Here is a 17,930-nt window from a genome sequence, read left to right as displayed (position 1 = left end):
CAATGAAAGTGTACTTATTGACTTTTTTCTGTACTTAACACATTTGCAAACCATGAGAACAGCTACTTTCCTTTCCTTAACTTCTTAATAGTGACAGGTATGACAATAAAGACAGTTTTAACTGTCAGTTTCTTGTAGTTTCAATATTAATGAGAAGAGAAAGAGGTACCTAATCAGGGGTTGAAGAATTTTTCCAGAGCCACTCGCCCTGCAGGGCGAGTAGGCCTGACAATCCACTCGCCCTTCACTTTAATCTACTCGCCCTGCAATAAAAAAATCTATATCTATATTTATAGTTATGATCATCCAGAACCTTTTAAACCTACTTAACATAGTGACACTAAACTGCAAACAAATTAACTACATTATCTGATGGATTATATTTGCTTTCCTTACGTTTTCTGCACCTCTTTCCTTTTCTCAATTCTTTCCGCTTCTCGTTTTGACGACCTTTCTAATTCTTTCTGTTCCCTTTTGCCACCACCTTGCAGATATTTTAAAATAGAACCCTTTTCCATTTTAATATTTCAGACGAACTTTTACTGAAAGACACGCTTGATTGACAAACGGTTACAATATGGTAAATTTTGCCTAAGGCTTCTGATCACGAAATTCGGAATTATTCTGTTTAGTAATAATTATTTTTTCTGTTTATTTTTAATTAAATATAAGAAGTAATATAATTAACCAGTGATGTATTATTGTTTTATTGATATTTATATTAAAATTCACGGAATGACCAATATATTTAACAGTTTTATTCACTTTTAATCAATTAGCTAAGAGCACTGACAACGACGAAAAGAGCGCAGCCGATTTCGAGAATTATTTTTACTGTGCCCGAGACGTCATTTTTCATTGTCAAAACGAAAGTGCAGTTTCTTTGTGTACTAAACGTATTTTTTGTTCGTTCGATATACGAGTGGTTGAGTGGATTCTTCAACCCCTGCTAATAATACATGGCTTTAGTAAATAACACAAATGTATCATATTCATAAGATTTGTAGTTTTGACTTTGGCATTTTAAAACTTTCATTTTCCTTGAACAACTATTAATGTAATTCAACTACTCAATGTAGGAAAAGTTCTGTTACAAATGGATTGCAACACATTTTTCTTTTTTATACACACAATTTATGTTTCTTGTTCACTCGTTTGCTGATTTTGTATGCCCCCAGTAGGGTGGCATATAGCATATGAATTGTCCGTCCCTCCGTCCGTCCGAAAACTTTAACATTAGCCATAGCTTTTGCAATATTGAAGATAGCAACTTGATTTTTGGCATGCATGTGTATCTCATGGAGCAGCACATTTTGAGTGGTGAAAGATCAAGGTCAAGGTAATCCTGTAAGGTCAAAGGTAAAAAAAACTAATCCAAGGGATGTAACAAGCTTTAAAGGGAGATTATTTCTATTTATCATTTGGCAGGTATGGATAATTTATACAAGGGAAGTAATGTTTTTTATTAACATGTATCCCTTTAAAACATATTACTTCCCTTGTAAAAATTATCTGTACCTGCCAAATGATAAAAAAATCATAAATCAAGCGGCGCAGTAGGGGGTCATTGTGTTTCTGGCGAACACATCTCTTGTTTTTCCATATTTTATTTACCAAAATACACCACCCCTCTCAAACTAATTTTCTGTTGTATTTCAAGGTGCTGTGGTGAAGGCCAAGTATAAAAGTATGTACCTGTCTATTAATTCTCTGAATAATCATTGCTGCCTTATTCAAAGCATTGAACAAATCATGTATAAGCCGATGTTGTATTATCTTATCTTTCTGCACTTGAAATATTTGATAAATTGGAATCAAATACTTGTCACTCTCAACCATACGAAGTAACAATATCTAATTTGCTGACTTAATTGAAACCTCTTAGTTAGGCAGGGTTCAAAAACTTTCTTTAGGCAAATTTGTCTTGCTTTGGAAAATGCTACTTATTTTGGTTATTTTATGGGTATTTATGAAGGAAAAATTGTAGCCAAATATATTTTCTTTAGCTAATTTTGTCAATTTGTTGCTAATTTGATGAATGGCAGAGTAAGCCCTGGTTACTAAGAGTTGCTTCCCTTTAGCTGTTAAAGTGTGGATACATAAAGTTTGAGCTTAACTATAAGTTTAGTCGGTTTTCCTCTTCATCAGTAAAGTTGTTAACAACAATGTCAGATGTGTAAATATGCAGCTGTTTAAAAAATGACTAAGAGGGGGAGGGGAAGGCATTCCAATTGTATCTATCTATGCCTTTACTAAGAGTTGAATGTAATGTATTTTATTAGATCTATATAGTTATATAACAGTTAAAAAAACTTAAGTTTTCGCTTTTTACAATACTTCTTGTACATTAAACACCTATTAGAAGAAAAATCAAGGGTCTGAATGCAAATTTTAAGGAACATCGGGTTGTGAATCTGTAAATTTTCATCCATGATTCGATGCAAATGTTTGGAACTTTCCAGGTCTGGATGTACGCTACCCGATGAAGGACAAGCAGACGACAGAAGACTGGAGTGGTGCGGAGGAGTCGATGTTCCGTGTGCTGGTAGACATGTATCGTACCAACTACTGTTCCATAGCCAAACTGCTCTGGAACAAGAGTTGTAAACAGGTAATAGGAATGAGAGTTGTGAACCCTTTACCACTCTAAAGCAAGGTGAAAATGGTTCTATGCAACTAGTATTACACCAGAACAGCTGGCAGTAACTCACAAGCTGTTCAGGTTTAATCCTGTTTGTTGCTCATCCGTATTTTAGGGCTTTAAATAAGGCCTTAAAAATTTCAACATTTTAAAAATAGTGTTAAATTTAATTTAATTTTCTGAAAAACTGCCAAAATGTGTATCTGAGCAGGAAAGGGGTAACAGGGGTGTAAATTAATAATAGAAATCAGGGTTTGCACAAGTTAAAGGAACAAGAGATGTGAATGGTTATTAAAATTAGGGTTAAATACAGGCAATAGGAAAAAGGGTTGTATATAAGCAATAAGAACAATTCTTGTATATAGGCGATTGGAACAAGGGTTGTAGTTGTAACAAGGCAATAGGAACAAGGGTTTTACATAGGCATAAGTAACAAGGGGTGTGTATAGGTAATGGTAACAAAGGTTGTATATAGGAAATAGTTACAAAGGCTGTAAAAAGGCGATATTAACAAAGGTTGTATGTAGGCAATAGTAACAAAGGTTGTATATAGGCAATAGTAACAAAGGTTGTATACAGGAAATAGTAGCAAGGGTTGTTTATAGGGAATAGTAACAAAGGTTGTATATAGGCAATAGTTACAAAGGTTGTAAAAAGGCGATATTAACAAAGGTTGTATATAGGCAATAGTAACAAAGGTTGTATAAAGGCAATAGTTACAACGGTTGTATACAGGAAATAGTAACTTCGGTTGTATATTGGCAATAGTAACAAAGGTTGTATACAGGAAATAGTAACAAGGGTTGTATATAGGCAATAGTAACAAAGGTTGTATATAGGCAATAGTTACAAAGGTTGTAAACAGGAAATAGTAACTTCGGTTGTATAAAGGCAATAGTTACAAAGGTTGTATACAGGAAATAGTAGCAAGGGTTAACTTGTTTATAGGGAATAGTAACAAAGGTTGTATATAGGCAATAGTTACAAAGGTTGTATACAGGAAATAGTAACTTCGGTTGTATATAGGCAATAGTTACAAAGGTTGTATACAGGAAATAGTAACTTCGGTTGTATATTGGCAATAGTAACAAAGGTTGTAAACAGGAAATAGTAACAAGGGTTGTATATAGGCAATAGTAACAAAGGGTGTGTATAGGCGATAGTAAAAAGGGTTGTATATGGGCAATAGTAACAAAGGGTGTGTATAGGCGATAGTAACAAGGGTTGTATATAGGCAATAGAAAACGGGGTGTGTATAGGCAATAGTAACATGGGGTGTATACAGGCAAGGATTGTAAACATGTACAGAAATCAGGGTTGTAAACATGTACTAAGTCTAGTGATGAGGGTTGTAAACATGTTATAGAAATGAGGGTTTTAAACAGGTTATAGGAATGAGGGCTGTAAACAGGTTATTGGAAAGAAGGTTGTAAACAGGTTTTAGGGATGAGGGTTGTACAGAGGCAATGGTAATCAGTGTTGTAAACAGGTAATGGAAGTAAGGGTTATAAACAGGTTATAGAAACAAGGATTGTAAACAAGTTATAGGAATAAGGGTTGTAAACTGGTTATAGGAATGAGGGTTGTTAAAGAATAATAGAAACAAGTGTTGTAATTGAAAAAAGGAGGTTTGTTAATTGGTTATAGGAAAGAGGGTTGTTATTGAATAATCAAATGAGGGCTTTGATTGGGTCAAATTAATAACGGTTGCAAATGGGTAATAGGATTTAGGATTGTTAATGAGCAAAAGGAATGAGGGTCGTAAGTGGGTAAAAGGAATTAGGTTTGTATATGGGTATAATGAACAAAGCTTGTCAACAGGTTATATGAACAGGGGCTTTAAATTTGTTATAGGCAGCAGGTTGTCAACATACAATAGGAACATGGATTGTAAATGCTAAATAGAAAAGATAGTTGTTAACAGGTAATGTGAACCTTGAAATTGAGGCACATAAACAGGTATAAGGAACAAATGCTGTTCATGTTAAATACAGATGGAAAGTTCTGTAACAGCTGCAGAGGAACATTAACTAGACATTGTAAATGAGTTTCTAGAAGTAGAAACAAGGGGGTTTGAAGGTCATTCTACAGGTTTCTATGTCCACAGGTGTATGAGTTTGCCACACATGAGATGAGCCACTTGCCAGAGCTGAAAGAGGACTGTGAGAAGACACCCCCTCGCAAAATGAAGTCCAAGAAACGACCAACGTAATGTCTCTATGAGTTGTGAATAGCCATTAAGTTTTGGTCCGCCTCATCACAAAATGTAGTCCAAGAAACAACAAGCATAATGTTTCTATCAGTTGTATATAATCAATAAGTTTTGGTCACTAATGTGCATCATTAACAGACTTTGTGGTTGGTTTGAGTTATTTGTATCATCGATACTTCGAGATACTGGTATTAAATTTTGGCACATGTTATTATAGTTAATTCAAAATCATACCCGCATTGTTATTGATCTATCAGATCTCCAATTATCTTATCATTATAAGCACTACTGACCATAGTATGTGAAATGAGGACGTTATACATTTAAACACATAATTAAAATCAGTAACAATCTGCTGCCATAGTTCAGAGGTAAGTTTTATTGTCACAACTTCTGAATTAGAAAAATATTCAAAATGTAGAAGCAACTCATTCACACAGGCAAGGTATGTGCAGTTATAAGATGTAACAATCTGCTGCCAAAGTTGATTGCCTCAACTTCTGAATCATGAATTATTTCAAAATGTCCGAGCAACTTGTTTAACCTTTCCAACTCAGAAGAAAAATGAAAATGGCTATGTGCTACCAGCATAAAACCAGAACAGCTGCTTGCTCCTGATCAGTATCTTAGGATTCGAAAGGAGCCTTTAAAACTTGAAACTAGTAAGGATAGAAAAGTATGAAAAATTTAATTGATTTTATGAGGGACTACAAATGCGTAAAAGTGTGTGTATAAGACAGTGTTACTACTAATTGGTAAACAGGAGCCAGGTTTGGGCACTTATTATAAGCATTAACAAACTATTGCCATTGCTAAGAAGTAAGTTTTATTGTCCCAACCTCTGAATAAGGAAGATATTCAAAATGTACATGAAATTTGTTCACAGTAGCAAGGTTTGGGCGTTGCATTCCAAGCGTGTTCAGATGAAGAAGGACAGCAACATGAAGGTGGTGTCCAACTATGTGCCGTGTGACCACCCGGGACAGCGGTGTGACGAGACATGCCCCTGTGTCATGGCACAGAACTTCTGTGAGAAGTTCTGCCAGTGTCGACTGGAGTGTGAGTCATCATGTGTAACATGCTGCTTGTATTTAAGCTTTGCTTTGGGCAAACAGGGCTTGATGCATGTGCAGTCATCACAGACTAATCAGGGATGACACTTTACGCCTAAACTGAATTTTTGCTAAGAAGATATTTCCTTTAAACAAAAAATATCATAAAAGCAGAAAGTGTCAGTCCGTAATAAGCCACTACTGACAGTACAGGCTAATGTGCGACGCCTTTTTACGCAGATGCACTAAAACCTTTTTCTAGATGCGCAGCTCATTTATGTTTATAGACACAGAACATTCTTAAAACATCAAAATATATGTATTTTGATGCCTTGGACAATTTTTCACTATTCACAAACGATTTGATTTTCCATCACGCTTTTTGCATTCCCACTTACAATTTTGTTTGGGCAAATATTAGTGCTGCAACAATATACCGGTATATCGGTATATATCGCAATACGCAATCCGCATATTGTATTCCGATACGATTTTCATCATACCGGTACGAAAATTTTACAAAAATTCGTTCACATTTCGTCCAGAAAAGCCATCCGAAATAACGATATCAAGGTAAACAAAGCAAAGCGGTGTAAATAATTTTTTACGTAAAAATAGCATTCTAAAAAGTGTATTATACGGAGTAGCGTTGTTACATGGGAGCATTCGTTCGATGCTTTTGAACAGATTATCTTTAAATTAATTGCGCACAACTGTAAATGTTTCGTTCGATTCTGAATTGAGCATTTTTAATTTGTAATCCGAATTTCGGAAACACGCTTCCAAATTTTAATGCTTACGCGACAATAAAAAAATAGCGTCAAATAAAAAGTGCTTTATCCTTTGTCTCAATAAAAAGCGCGCGAAAATTATGCAGACATGTAGAACGCCGCATGGAAAGTATGGGTGTATTTTGTGTTGTATAAAAACGGAACATCACGTCAGGCGAATAACGCGTGTTCAGTGAAAACAAAAACGTCCCGGTTGGACGTTATTTCATCACGTCTTTAAATAGTAACACATGCCATAATGTTTTTGATACTTGAGAAAATTTGCGAATGTTTGTGTTTCTTGTTATTCTTGAGCACATTTATAGTAAATATTTACCAGAATTTGCTTTAAAACTGGAATATACGGGATTATCGGGTAATTGGCGAGTTATAATTCTGGTACAAGTTAGCAATATATTGCGATATATTGCAATACGGGTTTTTGAACTGACAATATATTGCAATACGGATTTTGGCGTATTGTTGCAGCACTAGCAAATATAATGCAATAGAGAACACTTTATGTTGAGAACACTAGATTTGTAGTAAACATCTAATTAACCACTTGTGGGATTTAGCTGGTAGTAATCCAAATAATTTATATTAACAAAGTTTATCCTTGTGCATCCATGACAATTTAAACACAAATTTGACATAAAATCAGTAATTGTTTATTGTATGGTATTAAAAGTAAACTACACAAACTACAGTAAGCTTATTTGTGATTGGAAAGTTTTAAACTAGTCTTTCCTCATATAAGCATTTACAAGACTTCTTTTTAGTTTAAAAGCATTCAGCTTTTATTAGAATTAAAAATGCATGACTCTTAACTCTTTAGTTTGTTTTCCGTAGTTCCCAATAATAAGGTACGTCACATGAAGGCATTTTTAAGTCATTTTTAAATTTTCCCCTGTGAACAACACTTTTGTCCTTACACCATCACCATTACACCTCCTCTGATATCTGATATTTACCGTTCAGGTGAAAACAGGTTTCCGGGCTGTAAGTGCAAGGCCCAGTGCAATACGAAGCAGTGCCCATGTTTCCTTGCTGTGCGTGAGTGTGACCCTGACCTGTGCCCCACATGCGGTGCGGACCAGTTTGACACCGATAGAATCTCTTGCAAAAACGTTAATGTTCAGAGGAATCTCAAAAAGGTAGTGTTTTTTTTCTTCAAATTAAAATTTTGTATACAATTTCGAATAGCACAAGCAAATTTCAATCAATTAAACATTCACTTACCTTGTTAAAACAAAAATAGACTTCTCTTACATTGTACATTGTTACGAAAATCCACATGTTACGAAAATCCACATGTTTGTAAAACAAATGCATAAAAATTTAATTGTTTGTTTCCATGGTGTTTTATTTTATATACCTGTATTTATGTTGGCGTTATTGCTATATTGTTTAATGACAATGAGCTGTATATGCTTAAGTCGCCAAATTCTATCTGTTCTGTTCTGTTGATATTAAGTTATTGATAAGGCTTAGGCTGCAAATCATCAGAGCAGTAATCTAAAAAAGTTAGTTGATGTTTAGTTGTTAATGAGTTCTATATAGAGTTCTTATTTTATCAGAGCAGTAATCTCAAAACAGGAGCTGATGTTTAGTTTGATAAGATCTAGGGTTCCAATCAGAGCATTTATCACAAAAAGGTAGATGATGTTTAGTTATTGATGAGGTCTAGGGTTGCATTTCATCAGAGTATTAATCTCAAAAAGGTAGCTGATTTGTTCGCCTCCCTTTGAAGAAGAGGTGGTATATTGTTTTGCTGGATGACAGTCGATTGGCTTGATATTTATGCCCCCCTTCGAAGAAGAGGGGGTATATTGCTTTGCTCATGTCGGTCTGTCGGTCGGTCGGTCCGTCCACCAGGTGGTTGTCAGACGATAACTCAAGAACGCTTGGGCCTAGGATCATGAAACTTCATAGGTACATTGATCATGACTCGCAGATGACCCCTATTGATTTTTAGGTCAAAGGTCAAGGTAACGGTGACCCGAAATAGTAAAATGGTTTTTGGATGATAACTCAAGAACGCTTATGCCTAGGATCATGAAACTTGATAGGTAGATTGATCATGACTAGCAGATGACCTCTATTGATTTTCAGGTCACTAGGTCAAAGGTCAAGGTCACGGTGACCCGAAATAGTACAATGGTTTCCGGATGATAATTCAAGAACGCTTATGCCTAGGATCATGAAACTTTATAGGTAGATTGATCATGACTAGCAGATGACCCCTTTTGATTTTCAGGTCACTAGGTCAAAGGTCAAGGTCACGGTGACCCGAAATAGTAAAATGGTTTCTGGATGATAACTCAAGAACGCTTATGCCTAGGATCATGAAACTTGATAGGTACATTGATCATGACTCGCAGATGACCCCTATTGATTTTGAGGTCACTAGATCAAAGGTCAAGGTCACTGTGACCCGAAATAGTAAAATGGTTTCCAGATGATAACTCAAGAACGCTTATGCCTAGGATCATGAAACTTCATAGGTACATTGATCATGACTCGCAGATGACCCCTATTGATTTTCAGGTCACTAGGTCAAAGGTCAAGGTCACAGTGACAAAAAACATATTTACAAAATGGCTGTCATTACAACTGAGAGCCCATATGGGGGGGCATGCATGTTTTACAAACAGCCCTTGTTAACATGTGCATTGGCCTTGGAAGAAGATGACCCCTATTGGTCTCTGGGTCAAAGGTCAAGTTAACTGTCACAATAAGCGTGAAAATCGTTTCCGATCAATAAGTCCTCACCAAATGGACTGTTTTTCTTGATACTTCACATGTGAATTGGACTTGGACAGTAGATGACCCATATTGAAATTGGGGTCACTTATTCAAAGGTCTATGTCACAATAAGTAGAAAAATCGTTTCTGATCAATAACTCGTCAACGAATCTACCGATTGGCTTAATACTTTCCGTGTGCGTTGGCCTTGGACAGTAGAAGACTCCTATCGAAATTGGAGTCACTAGGTCAAAGGTTACAGTCATTGTCACAATAAGTGTGAAAATTGTTTCCGATCAATAACTCGTCAACATATTGACCGATTGGCTTAATACTTCACATGTGCATAGGCTTTGGACAGTAGATGACCCCTTTTAAAATTTTGGTCACTAGTTAAATGCTTGGTTTGGGTGGCAAATGCCTCAGACCGCGGAACTCTTGTTAGTTGTTGATAAAATCTAGGGTTGCAATTCATTATAGCAGTAATCTCAAAAAGGTAGCTGATGTTGTTGTTTTTTTTTATCCCCACGCTTTTTGAAAAAAAGGTGGGGATATTGTGGTGATCTCCGCCGTCCGTCCGTCTGTCCGTCCGTCTGTCCGTCCGTCTGTCCGTCCGTCCTGGCCACTATCTCCTCCTACACTAAAAGCACTAGAACCTTGAAATTTACACACATGGTAGCTATGAGCATATGTGCGACGGTGCACTATTTGGAATTTTGATCTGACCCCTGGGTCAAAAGTTATAGGGGTTGGGGTGGGGCCGCGTCAGAAATTATCACTCATTTTTTTAGGTTATTTTACATTTACTTCTTTATTTCTACACCGATTCACTTCAAATTGATACTGGACCTCACCTATGACAATACGGTCAATCTCAACCATGCATGGCCCCATTCCCAACCCTGGGGCGCCCCGCCCACATAGGCCACACCCACCAAAAATTTCCATTTACTATAATTTTTTCATTTCTACACGGATTCACTTCAAATTGATACTGAACTTTTGTTATGACATTAGGGTCAATCTCAACTATGCATGGCCCCAATCCCAACCCTGGGGCGCCCGCCCACATAGGCCACACCCACCAAAAAAATCCATTTACTATAAAAAAAATTTAGGTTATTTTACATTAACTTCTTCATTTCTACACTGATTCACTTCAAATTGATACTGAACCTCTCTTATGACAAAACGGTCAAACTCAACTATGCATGGCCCCGTTGCCAACCCTGGGGCGCCACGCCCACATAGACCACACCCGCCCAAAATTGCCTTTTACTATAATTTCTTCATTAATACACTGATTCACTTCAAATTGATACTGAACCTCTCTTATGACAATATGGTCAATCTCAACTATGCATGGCCCCATTACCAACCCTGGGGCACCCCGCCCACATAGGCCACACCCTCCCAAAATTGCCTTTTACTATAACTTCTTTATTTTTACACCCATTCACTTCTAATTGATACTGAACTTCTCTTATGACAATACAGTCAATCTAAACTATGCATGGCCCCATGATCAACCCTGGGGCGCCCTTGGGTCAAACATGCGGCGTGGGGATACGCGTCGGCCTCTGCCGCGCCATTTCTAGTTTTAATTTGTGATCAGTTATAGGATTCTAAATGGTACTGGAATTGGTTTGGAACTTGCAAAGAGCTGTGGTGGTGCAGGGAGAATGTTTTTCTCTTGCCATTCAATTAAAACAGGTTGCAATACATATTTGTGATTGAAATAATGCTTGTTTACCTATATTAGTCTGAATGTTATGTGACATGCTTTTTTATTTTGAGCAATATTTCTCTAATGAGCAACAGGTTAAAGGCTTGATCTCCAGTTATTTTATTTCAAATTTTAAAGCAGAGTGTCCTTTTTAACCAGGTTTTCCGAAGGAAAAAACTGGTTATTAGATTGGCGAATGCGGGCGGGCTGGCTGGCTGGCTGGCTGGCGGGCTGGCTGGCTGGCTGGCGGGCTGGCGGAACAAGCTTGTCCGGGCCATAACTTTGTCGTTCATTGTGAGATTTTAAAATCATTTGGCACATTTGTTAACCATCATTAGACGGTGTGTCGCGCGAAAAAATTACGTCAATATCTCCAAGGTCAAGGTCACACTTTGAGTTCAAAGGTAAAAAATAGCCATAAATGAGCTTGTCTGGGCTATAACTATGTCATTCATTATGAGATTTTAAAATCATTTGGCACATTTGTTCACCATCATGGGACGGTGTGTCGCACGAAAGAATCACGTCAATATCTCCAATGTCAAGGTCGCCACGACTAAAAATATATTTATTTTAAAACAAACTTACAAAGGGGGTTAATTTTGTTTGTTCATTTCAAAAGTTCAGTTTGAGTTGTCTCCCTTTATCAGATTTTTTTTCACAATGAAAACCTGGTTTTGTGACAATTTTGTCCCTTGTACTTAAAATAAATTATACAAACCAGTTCTATTTTTTAGTACAGTAAAATTGACATGATTTGAACTCTTAATGGGTGGCTAAATCATATGTTCCTATTGTCCCAGACCATGCAGGCACACATAAATTTGTTATGCTATTGTTTATACTAACAAAACTTTTCTTTGCTAAACATATGAATAATGTTATTTCAGATTTCCATACACTAAATGTAATTCTGTCTGTTTTCAGCACCTGCTTTTGGCCCCATCGGACATTGCAGGCTGGGGAATATTCCTCAAAGAGCCCTGTGAAAAGAATGACTTCATATCCGAATACTGTGGCGAGGTGGGTGATGTTTTTTGTAATTCAGTGACTTCATCTAGCGTCTTATGGTAACCTAGGACTCAATAATTCAGTATGAACTTAATAAATGATTACTGGTATTCTTTTGCATAACCTCTACTTCAAGTTAGGGATCGGGCAAGTTTGAAAGTTTAGGAAGTAGTGACTTCTCCCTCAGATGAAATTAGGGAGAAGTCAAGAGTGAGTCCAGTTTTAGGAGAAGCATTTTCTGTAAAGCGTTTATTCATATTTTTGCTTTAATTTAAATTTAAAAGAATTAGTAATTTTTCAGAATGATATGTTGTATGAAATTATATGTGGGGAAACTAAATTTCAGACCTGCATGTAAGCTAGATGAGTTTGTCATTCTGCGTCCCGTGATATTAAAGTAATGATTTTAAAATATATTCGATTTATATTTTGTCCTGAACAGTTGACCTATTTTCTCAATGAGAGGATAGATAGATCAAGTTAATTTGGGACTAATTAAGGGTCCATTTAATCCTTTACCTCAGATACGCCGTTTGATAGATTTGTAGTCCTTAAGAAAATAAAATTAAATTTTAGACCTTTCTTTCTACATGTAGTTAAGTTTTTAAGGCTTCACTTCAAACCCTAAGGTACTGTTCAGCAAACAGTAAAAAACCTGAACAGACTGCACGTTGCTCACAGGCTGTTCTGGTTTTATGATGTTAACATAAAGCCATTTTCACTTTTCTTCTTAGTGGGAAAGGGTTAATACATTTCTCCTTTATTTCCGATCATCTCCCAGGATGAAGCAGATCGCAGGGGCAAGGTGTACGACAAGTGTTAATACATTTCCCCTGTATTTCAGATCATCTCCCAGGATGAAGCAGATCGCAGGGGTAGGTGTACGACAAGTGTTAATACATTTCCCCTGTATTTCAGATCATCTCCCAGGATGGAGCAGATTGCAGGGGCAAGGTGTACGACAAGTGTTAATACATTTCCCCTGTATTTCAGATCATCTCCCAGGATGGAGCAGATTGCAGGGGCAAGGTGTACGACAAGTGTTAATACATTTCCCCTGTATTTCAGATCATCTCCCAGGATGGAGCAGATCGCAGGGGCAAGGTGTACGACAAGTGTTAATACATTTCCCCTGTATTTCAGATCATCTCCCAGGATGGAGCAGATCGCAGGGGCAAGGTGTACGACAAGTGTTAATACATTTCCCCTGTATTTCAGATCATCTCCCAGGATGAAGCAGATCGCAGGGGCAAGGTGTACGACAAGTGTTAATACATTTCCCCTGTATTTCAGATCATCTCCCAGGATGAAGCAGATCGCAGGGGCAAGGTGTACGACAAGTACATGTGTAGCTTCCTGTTCAACCTAAACAATGGTAACTAGAGATCTGTAACAAATGTGACATATTTCCTCGCTCCCCTTTGACAGCTATGTTCACTGGAACATAATTCAGGAATGTGTGAATAATTGGGTATTAAAAAGTGTCTTGCACATAATTATAGACTTTATGGTGAAAAAGATTTGCAGTGAAGTCAATTGCTTGATGAAAGCAGTTTGCTCAAACTTGTAATGTTACGTGATGACAAACCAACGTCAGCATGACTTTTCACCCTCTTGAAATATTGTGTCTTGAAGACTGTGCGGGTGTAATAACGATAATCATGTACATTGAATGGAGATTAAAACTGAAAATAGAAAATTAACTTTCTCAAACCATTTTGCATATTGCTTATAGCACAAATTTTAAAGAAATACCATATTTTATTTAAGCGTGCTTCAAATTAAAAAGGAATGTGATTCAGATCGTTTATAAGGTAAAAAGCTTAAGATCAAGATTTGAATCTTAAATTGTATATAACATAATATTAATACCATGTCTTCTGTTTTAAAAAGTCTTAATGTAAGAAGCTGTGATGCAAACAAATGACAAACAGAATAACAAGGATAATGCATACCTGTTCCAGATTTTGTTGTGGACGCAACCCGTAAAGGCAACAAGATCCGGTTTGCCAATCACTCCATCAACCCGAACTGTTACGCCAAGGTCATGATGGTGAATGGTGACCACCGTATCGGGATCTTTGCCAAACGTGCTATACAGGCCGGAGAGGAATTGTTCTTTGATTACAGGTTTGAAGTTTAATGATTTAATTGTTGGCATACCTGGAAAATAAGTCTCTAAGATTGCTCTTAAGTTGCTGATACATTAAACTTTATTCTCTAAATAATAGTGATAACTGTAAGATACAGGTTCAGTTATAAAAATTAAATACTTGAGAAATATCTAAACTTTCCCATTGTAGAAAATGTAGCAATGTTAAAGAAAGGAGTCATTAGTGGCTTATTAAGTAAATTAGTTTATTTTAGCATGTTTTTAGTATTTGATACACATGACTAATGATAGTCAAAACTGGTAAAAGTGTACTGTTCTTTAAAAAAAAAGAAGATATTTTAAATGTTTCATAAATCGGCCTCTTCTTAAAAAAAGCCCATGTCTTACAGAAAGATTTGGTGTACTAATATTCTTTTGTACAATTTAGTAAGTGGACTATGCTGTCCTTTTTAAAAAGAATTGACTCATTCAGAACACTGCATTATGTGTTGTAGGTATGGACCCACCGAGCAGCTGAGGTTTGTAGGGATCGAGAGAGATGTCGAGATGGTCTAGACTAGTAGAGAGGGTCAGACGAGATGGTCTAGACGAAATGGGCTAGAGCTGCCTTAGAAACCAAGACAGTGGTGTTTACAATCTGGTTTTTGGCATTATATGACTAATGATATAATTTTGGAACATGTGGCATTATTGACTTGGGAATCCAAAACATTGGGATCTAAATGATATTAGATAAATACATGACTTCATCGACTACTTTGTTAAGATACCCATAAAGGCCTTAAGTCTGGATTTAGCTTAGTTTAATGGTATCATCACCAATTCATCAATGCCAAAAAAGCTGGTGTTAATGTAATCCAAAAATAAAATAGACGCTGTGACGTCATTCACTCTGAAAAAAACATGGCGTAAGCAAATTGCTTGCAGAATATAAACAGTTGGATAGATGAGATTGTCTGCCCCTATATGTCATGTCAATAACAAAAGAGAACAATAAATTATGTATGTTTATTTTTGAAATCTCAAGTACAATTTGTTCTTGTTATTGAGGTGAAATTGGGCAAAATATATAGCTTTGTAATATGTTACATTACAGTTGTGTACACAGGGTATAATTTTTAACATGCAAAGAGAATGTTGTCTCACAATTTGTACACATAAACATTCAAAGAATCGATAGACAGCGTGGCAATAATTGAATAAAATGACCAAAACGTGTGTTAATGGCTGTGTTAACAAAGGCTGGTGGTTTCAAAACTTGTGGATTTTTAATTATAAAAGTGTTTTTCTAAACAAACTGCTGCCTGTGCTTATTTTAATTTAATAGTAGTGCAAAAAAGTACGAAATCTGATATTTTGCATTTGGTTATAATTTTCTTATGCAAGTTTTCTGCGTATGTATACTATGATAAACAAACAATTAAAATAAAAATATATCAGTGAAACTGAGTTTTCTCCCAAGCAATTTGCCCGCCAAGTCATATATCCATTAACTAAAAAAGGGACCAAGAAAATGGAACTCATGCTCACTTTAGGGACCGTAAAATCTTGACAATATGGACATGACACTCGGTTGGACCAGAGACGTAGATATCTACGTCTCTGGTTGGACAACTTCCGAAAAATGTAGAGACTTAAATGAATACATGTGTATATGTTTATAAATGAACTTAGATCTACTTTTAAAAGAAAGATCAACCACACTATGAAAAGGCATTGTGGTGGAACGAACTGACTATGCTTGCGTACATCCTACAACGATAAATGGACTGCGGTGTAAAGTTTCGGATGATTAGTTCCGGAGATCTTTCGCACAAACGAAAAATACCCCAGAAAAAGTCCAAGTTTTAATCAAATAACAATATAACTCCAGAAAACAACATTTATCCGAAATAATCTGACAATTTGCTGGCGCCCCAATTTGCTTATGTTCAATATTTAAGGAGACTGCATTATAAAGATGCATAAAATCACTGACTCCTGAGATGTCACTCGAAAACACGCAAATGCGTAGAACATGCAATTGAGTCGTGTTCTGAGAAAGCTGGGCATAATGCATGTGCGTAAAGTGTAGTCCCAGATTAGCCTGTGCAGCCCGCACAGGCTAATCAGGGACGACACTTTCCGCTTTTATGGTCTTTTTCGTTTAAAGGAAGTTCCGTCTAACTGAAAATCTTGTTTAGACGGAAAGTGTCGTCCCTGATTAGCCTGTGCGGACTACACAGGCTAATCTGGGACGACACATCACGCACATGCATTATGCCCAGTTTTCTCAGAATGCGACTCAATTAATCGAAGGCTAATAATTCTCTGAAGAAAATCAGCGAAGTGGTACGAAAATATGCGCTTCATATAAAGTTTCATCGATGAAGGGTAATAAGTTTGTGATATCTCGCGGATGGACAACTGGCGACTGTATGCCTTCACTTTCGGTAAGCATGGCACGAACGATAACAATAAACTGTTTCTGTGACCAGACATTACTTTTTAAAGGATCAAAGTGTATTAAATTTCTTCGCGCATACCTTCAAAGCGTCGCATTTCACCATCAAAAACAAGGTAGTATATAACCTTGACCGCTGAACCATTTTGTGGTGTGCATTTATGTTATCATCACGCATTTAAAATTTCCCAGCGGACATATCATCCAAAAGACAAACAAAATCTGCGAATGCTATTATTGCAGACAATTAGCCCAACCCAGTTTTGAACTTTTACCGCTCGTTGTTACCGTGACCTTGGAGGTTAGGAGACTGGCATTTAAATGAGACGCTATCACTCTTTATTGTGGTCATTTGTGCTTTGAAGCTTATTATTTTAAAATTGCATGAAAATTGATAAAATTAACATTCGTGGCGAGGTGCAAAAATCTCAACGTGAAATCTTAGCATGACATTGACCTTTGGTTTAAGGAAACGGTTCTTACATGCGACACGTATTATTCCGATGGCGACCGTCTGTGGCAATTTAATTTAAATTGCATTTTGAATGACAAAGTTAACTGCCGTAACGCACACATACACTTAACCATTTTGAATGCTTGATCGAGCGTTTCCCAAGTAATGGTACAAAAATACGAGTGCTCTGTAATGAATCAGTGCAGTTAAGTCATTGAAACAAACAACCAGTTATCACCATTTTCAACTAGTATACACGTATACTCATTTAGATTGTTACTGAGGAAAGATAAAGCAAATAAGGTTTTGTAACCCCTAAAACATAACTGAGTCCCCTAAAGAAAATCTTTTAAACGAAATCACAAGCAAAACAATACGTTTTTGCAAAATATAAATGATTGTCACTTGGTAAGACATTTCCAGGCTTTAATCGGAACGCAAGATTGATAAAACGAAATTTTTACTTTGTCAAGTCATTAGAATAAGCTAAGTAAGTTGGGTTTTTTCGTCACGGTCTCATGGGGCCCCTGAAAGTCGCGGCCCATAGGCAGTTACCTACACTACCTTATGGGTAATTCGGGATGGTTCTGTTGCTACGGAGCTACATTTAAGTATCGGAATAGATATGGAATTCTAATAAACACCAAATCATCACAAACTCTCTGATGATAAAATATCCATTAACTTTGATGACATCGACTACACACGTACTTATACATAAAATGCACTTTATTCTGATTGACACAGTGCTGTGTATCCA

General features: G+C 36.6%; 1 protein-coding gene across 4 annotated transcripts in view; it reads left to right on the top strand.

Annotated features, from left to right (window-relative positions):
- LOC127877252 (histone-lysine N-methyltransferase EZH2-like) overlaps positions 1 to 15,718 on the top strand; it is a 36,823-nt gene extending 21,105 nt beyond the window's left edge. For all 4 annotated transcript variants that reach the window (XM_052422956.1, XM_052422935.1, XM_052422943.1 and 1 more), the window contains exons 10-18: positions 1,661 to 1,687; positions 2,463 to 2,611; positions 4,749 to 4,849; positions 5,740 to 5,912; positions 7,657 to 7,832; positions 12,077 to 12,172; positions 13,454 to 13,535; positions 14,125 to 14,290; positions 14,768 to 15,718. In XM_052422956.1, coding sequence (XP_052278916.1) covers positions 1,661 to 1,687; positions 2,463 to 2,611; positions 4,749 to 4,849; positions 5,740 to 5,912; positions 7,657 to 7,832; positions 12,077 to 12,172; positions 13,454 to 13,535; positions 14,125 to 14,290; positions 14,768 to 14,828 — 1,031 coding nt within the window. In that variant the 3' untranslated portion in view covers positions 14,829 to 15,718. The remainder of the gene's footprint in view (positions 1 to 1,660; positions 1,688 to 2,462; positions 2,612 to 4,748; positions 4,850 to 5,739; positions 5,913 to 7,656; positions 7,833 to 12,076; positions 12,173 to 13,453; positions 13,536 to 14,124; positions 14,291 to 14,767) is intronic.
- The last annotated feature ends 2,212 nt before the right edge of the window (positions 15,719 to 17,930 follow it).

Source organism: Dreissena polymorpha, chromosome 1 (genome assembly GCF_020536995.1).
Source record: "Dreissena polymorpha isolate Duluth1 chromosome 1, UMN_Dpol_1.0, whole genome shotgun sequence".
Lineage (NCBI taxonomy): Eukaryota > Metazoa > Mollusca > Bivalvia > Myida > Dreissenidae > Dreissena > Dreissena polymorpha.
This window is presented reverse-complemented; position numbering and strand designations above follow the sequence as displayed.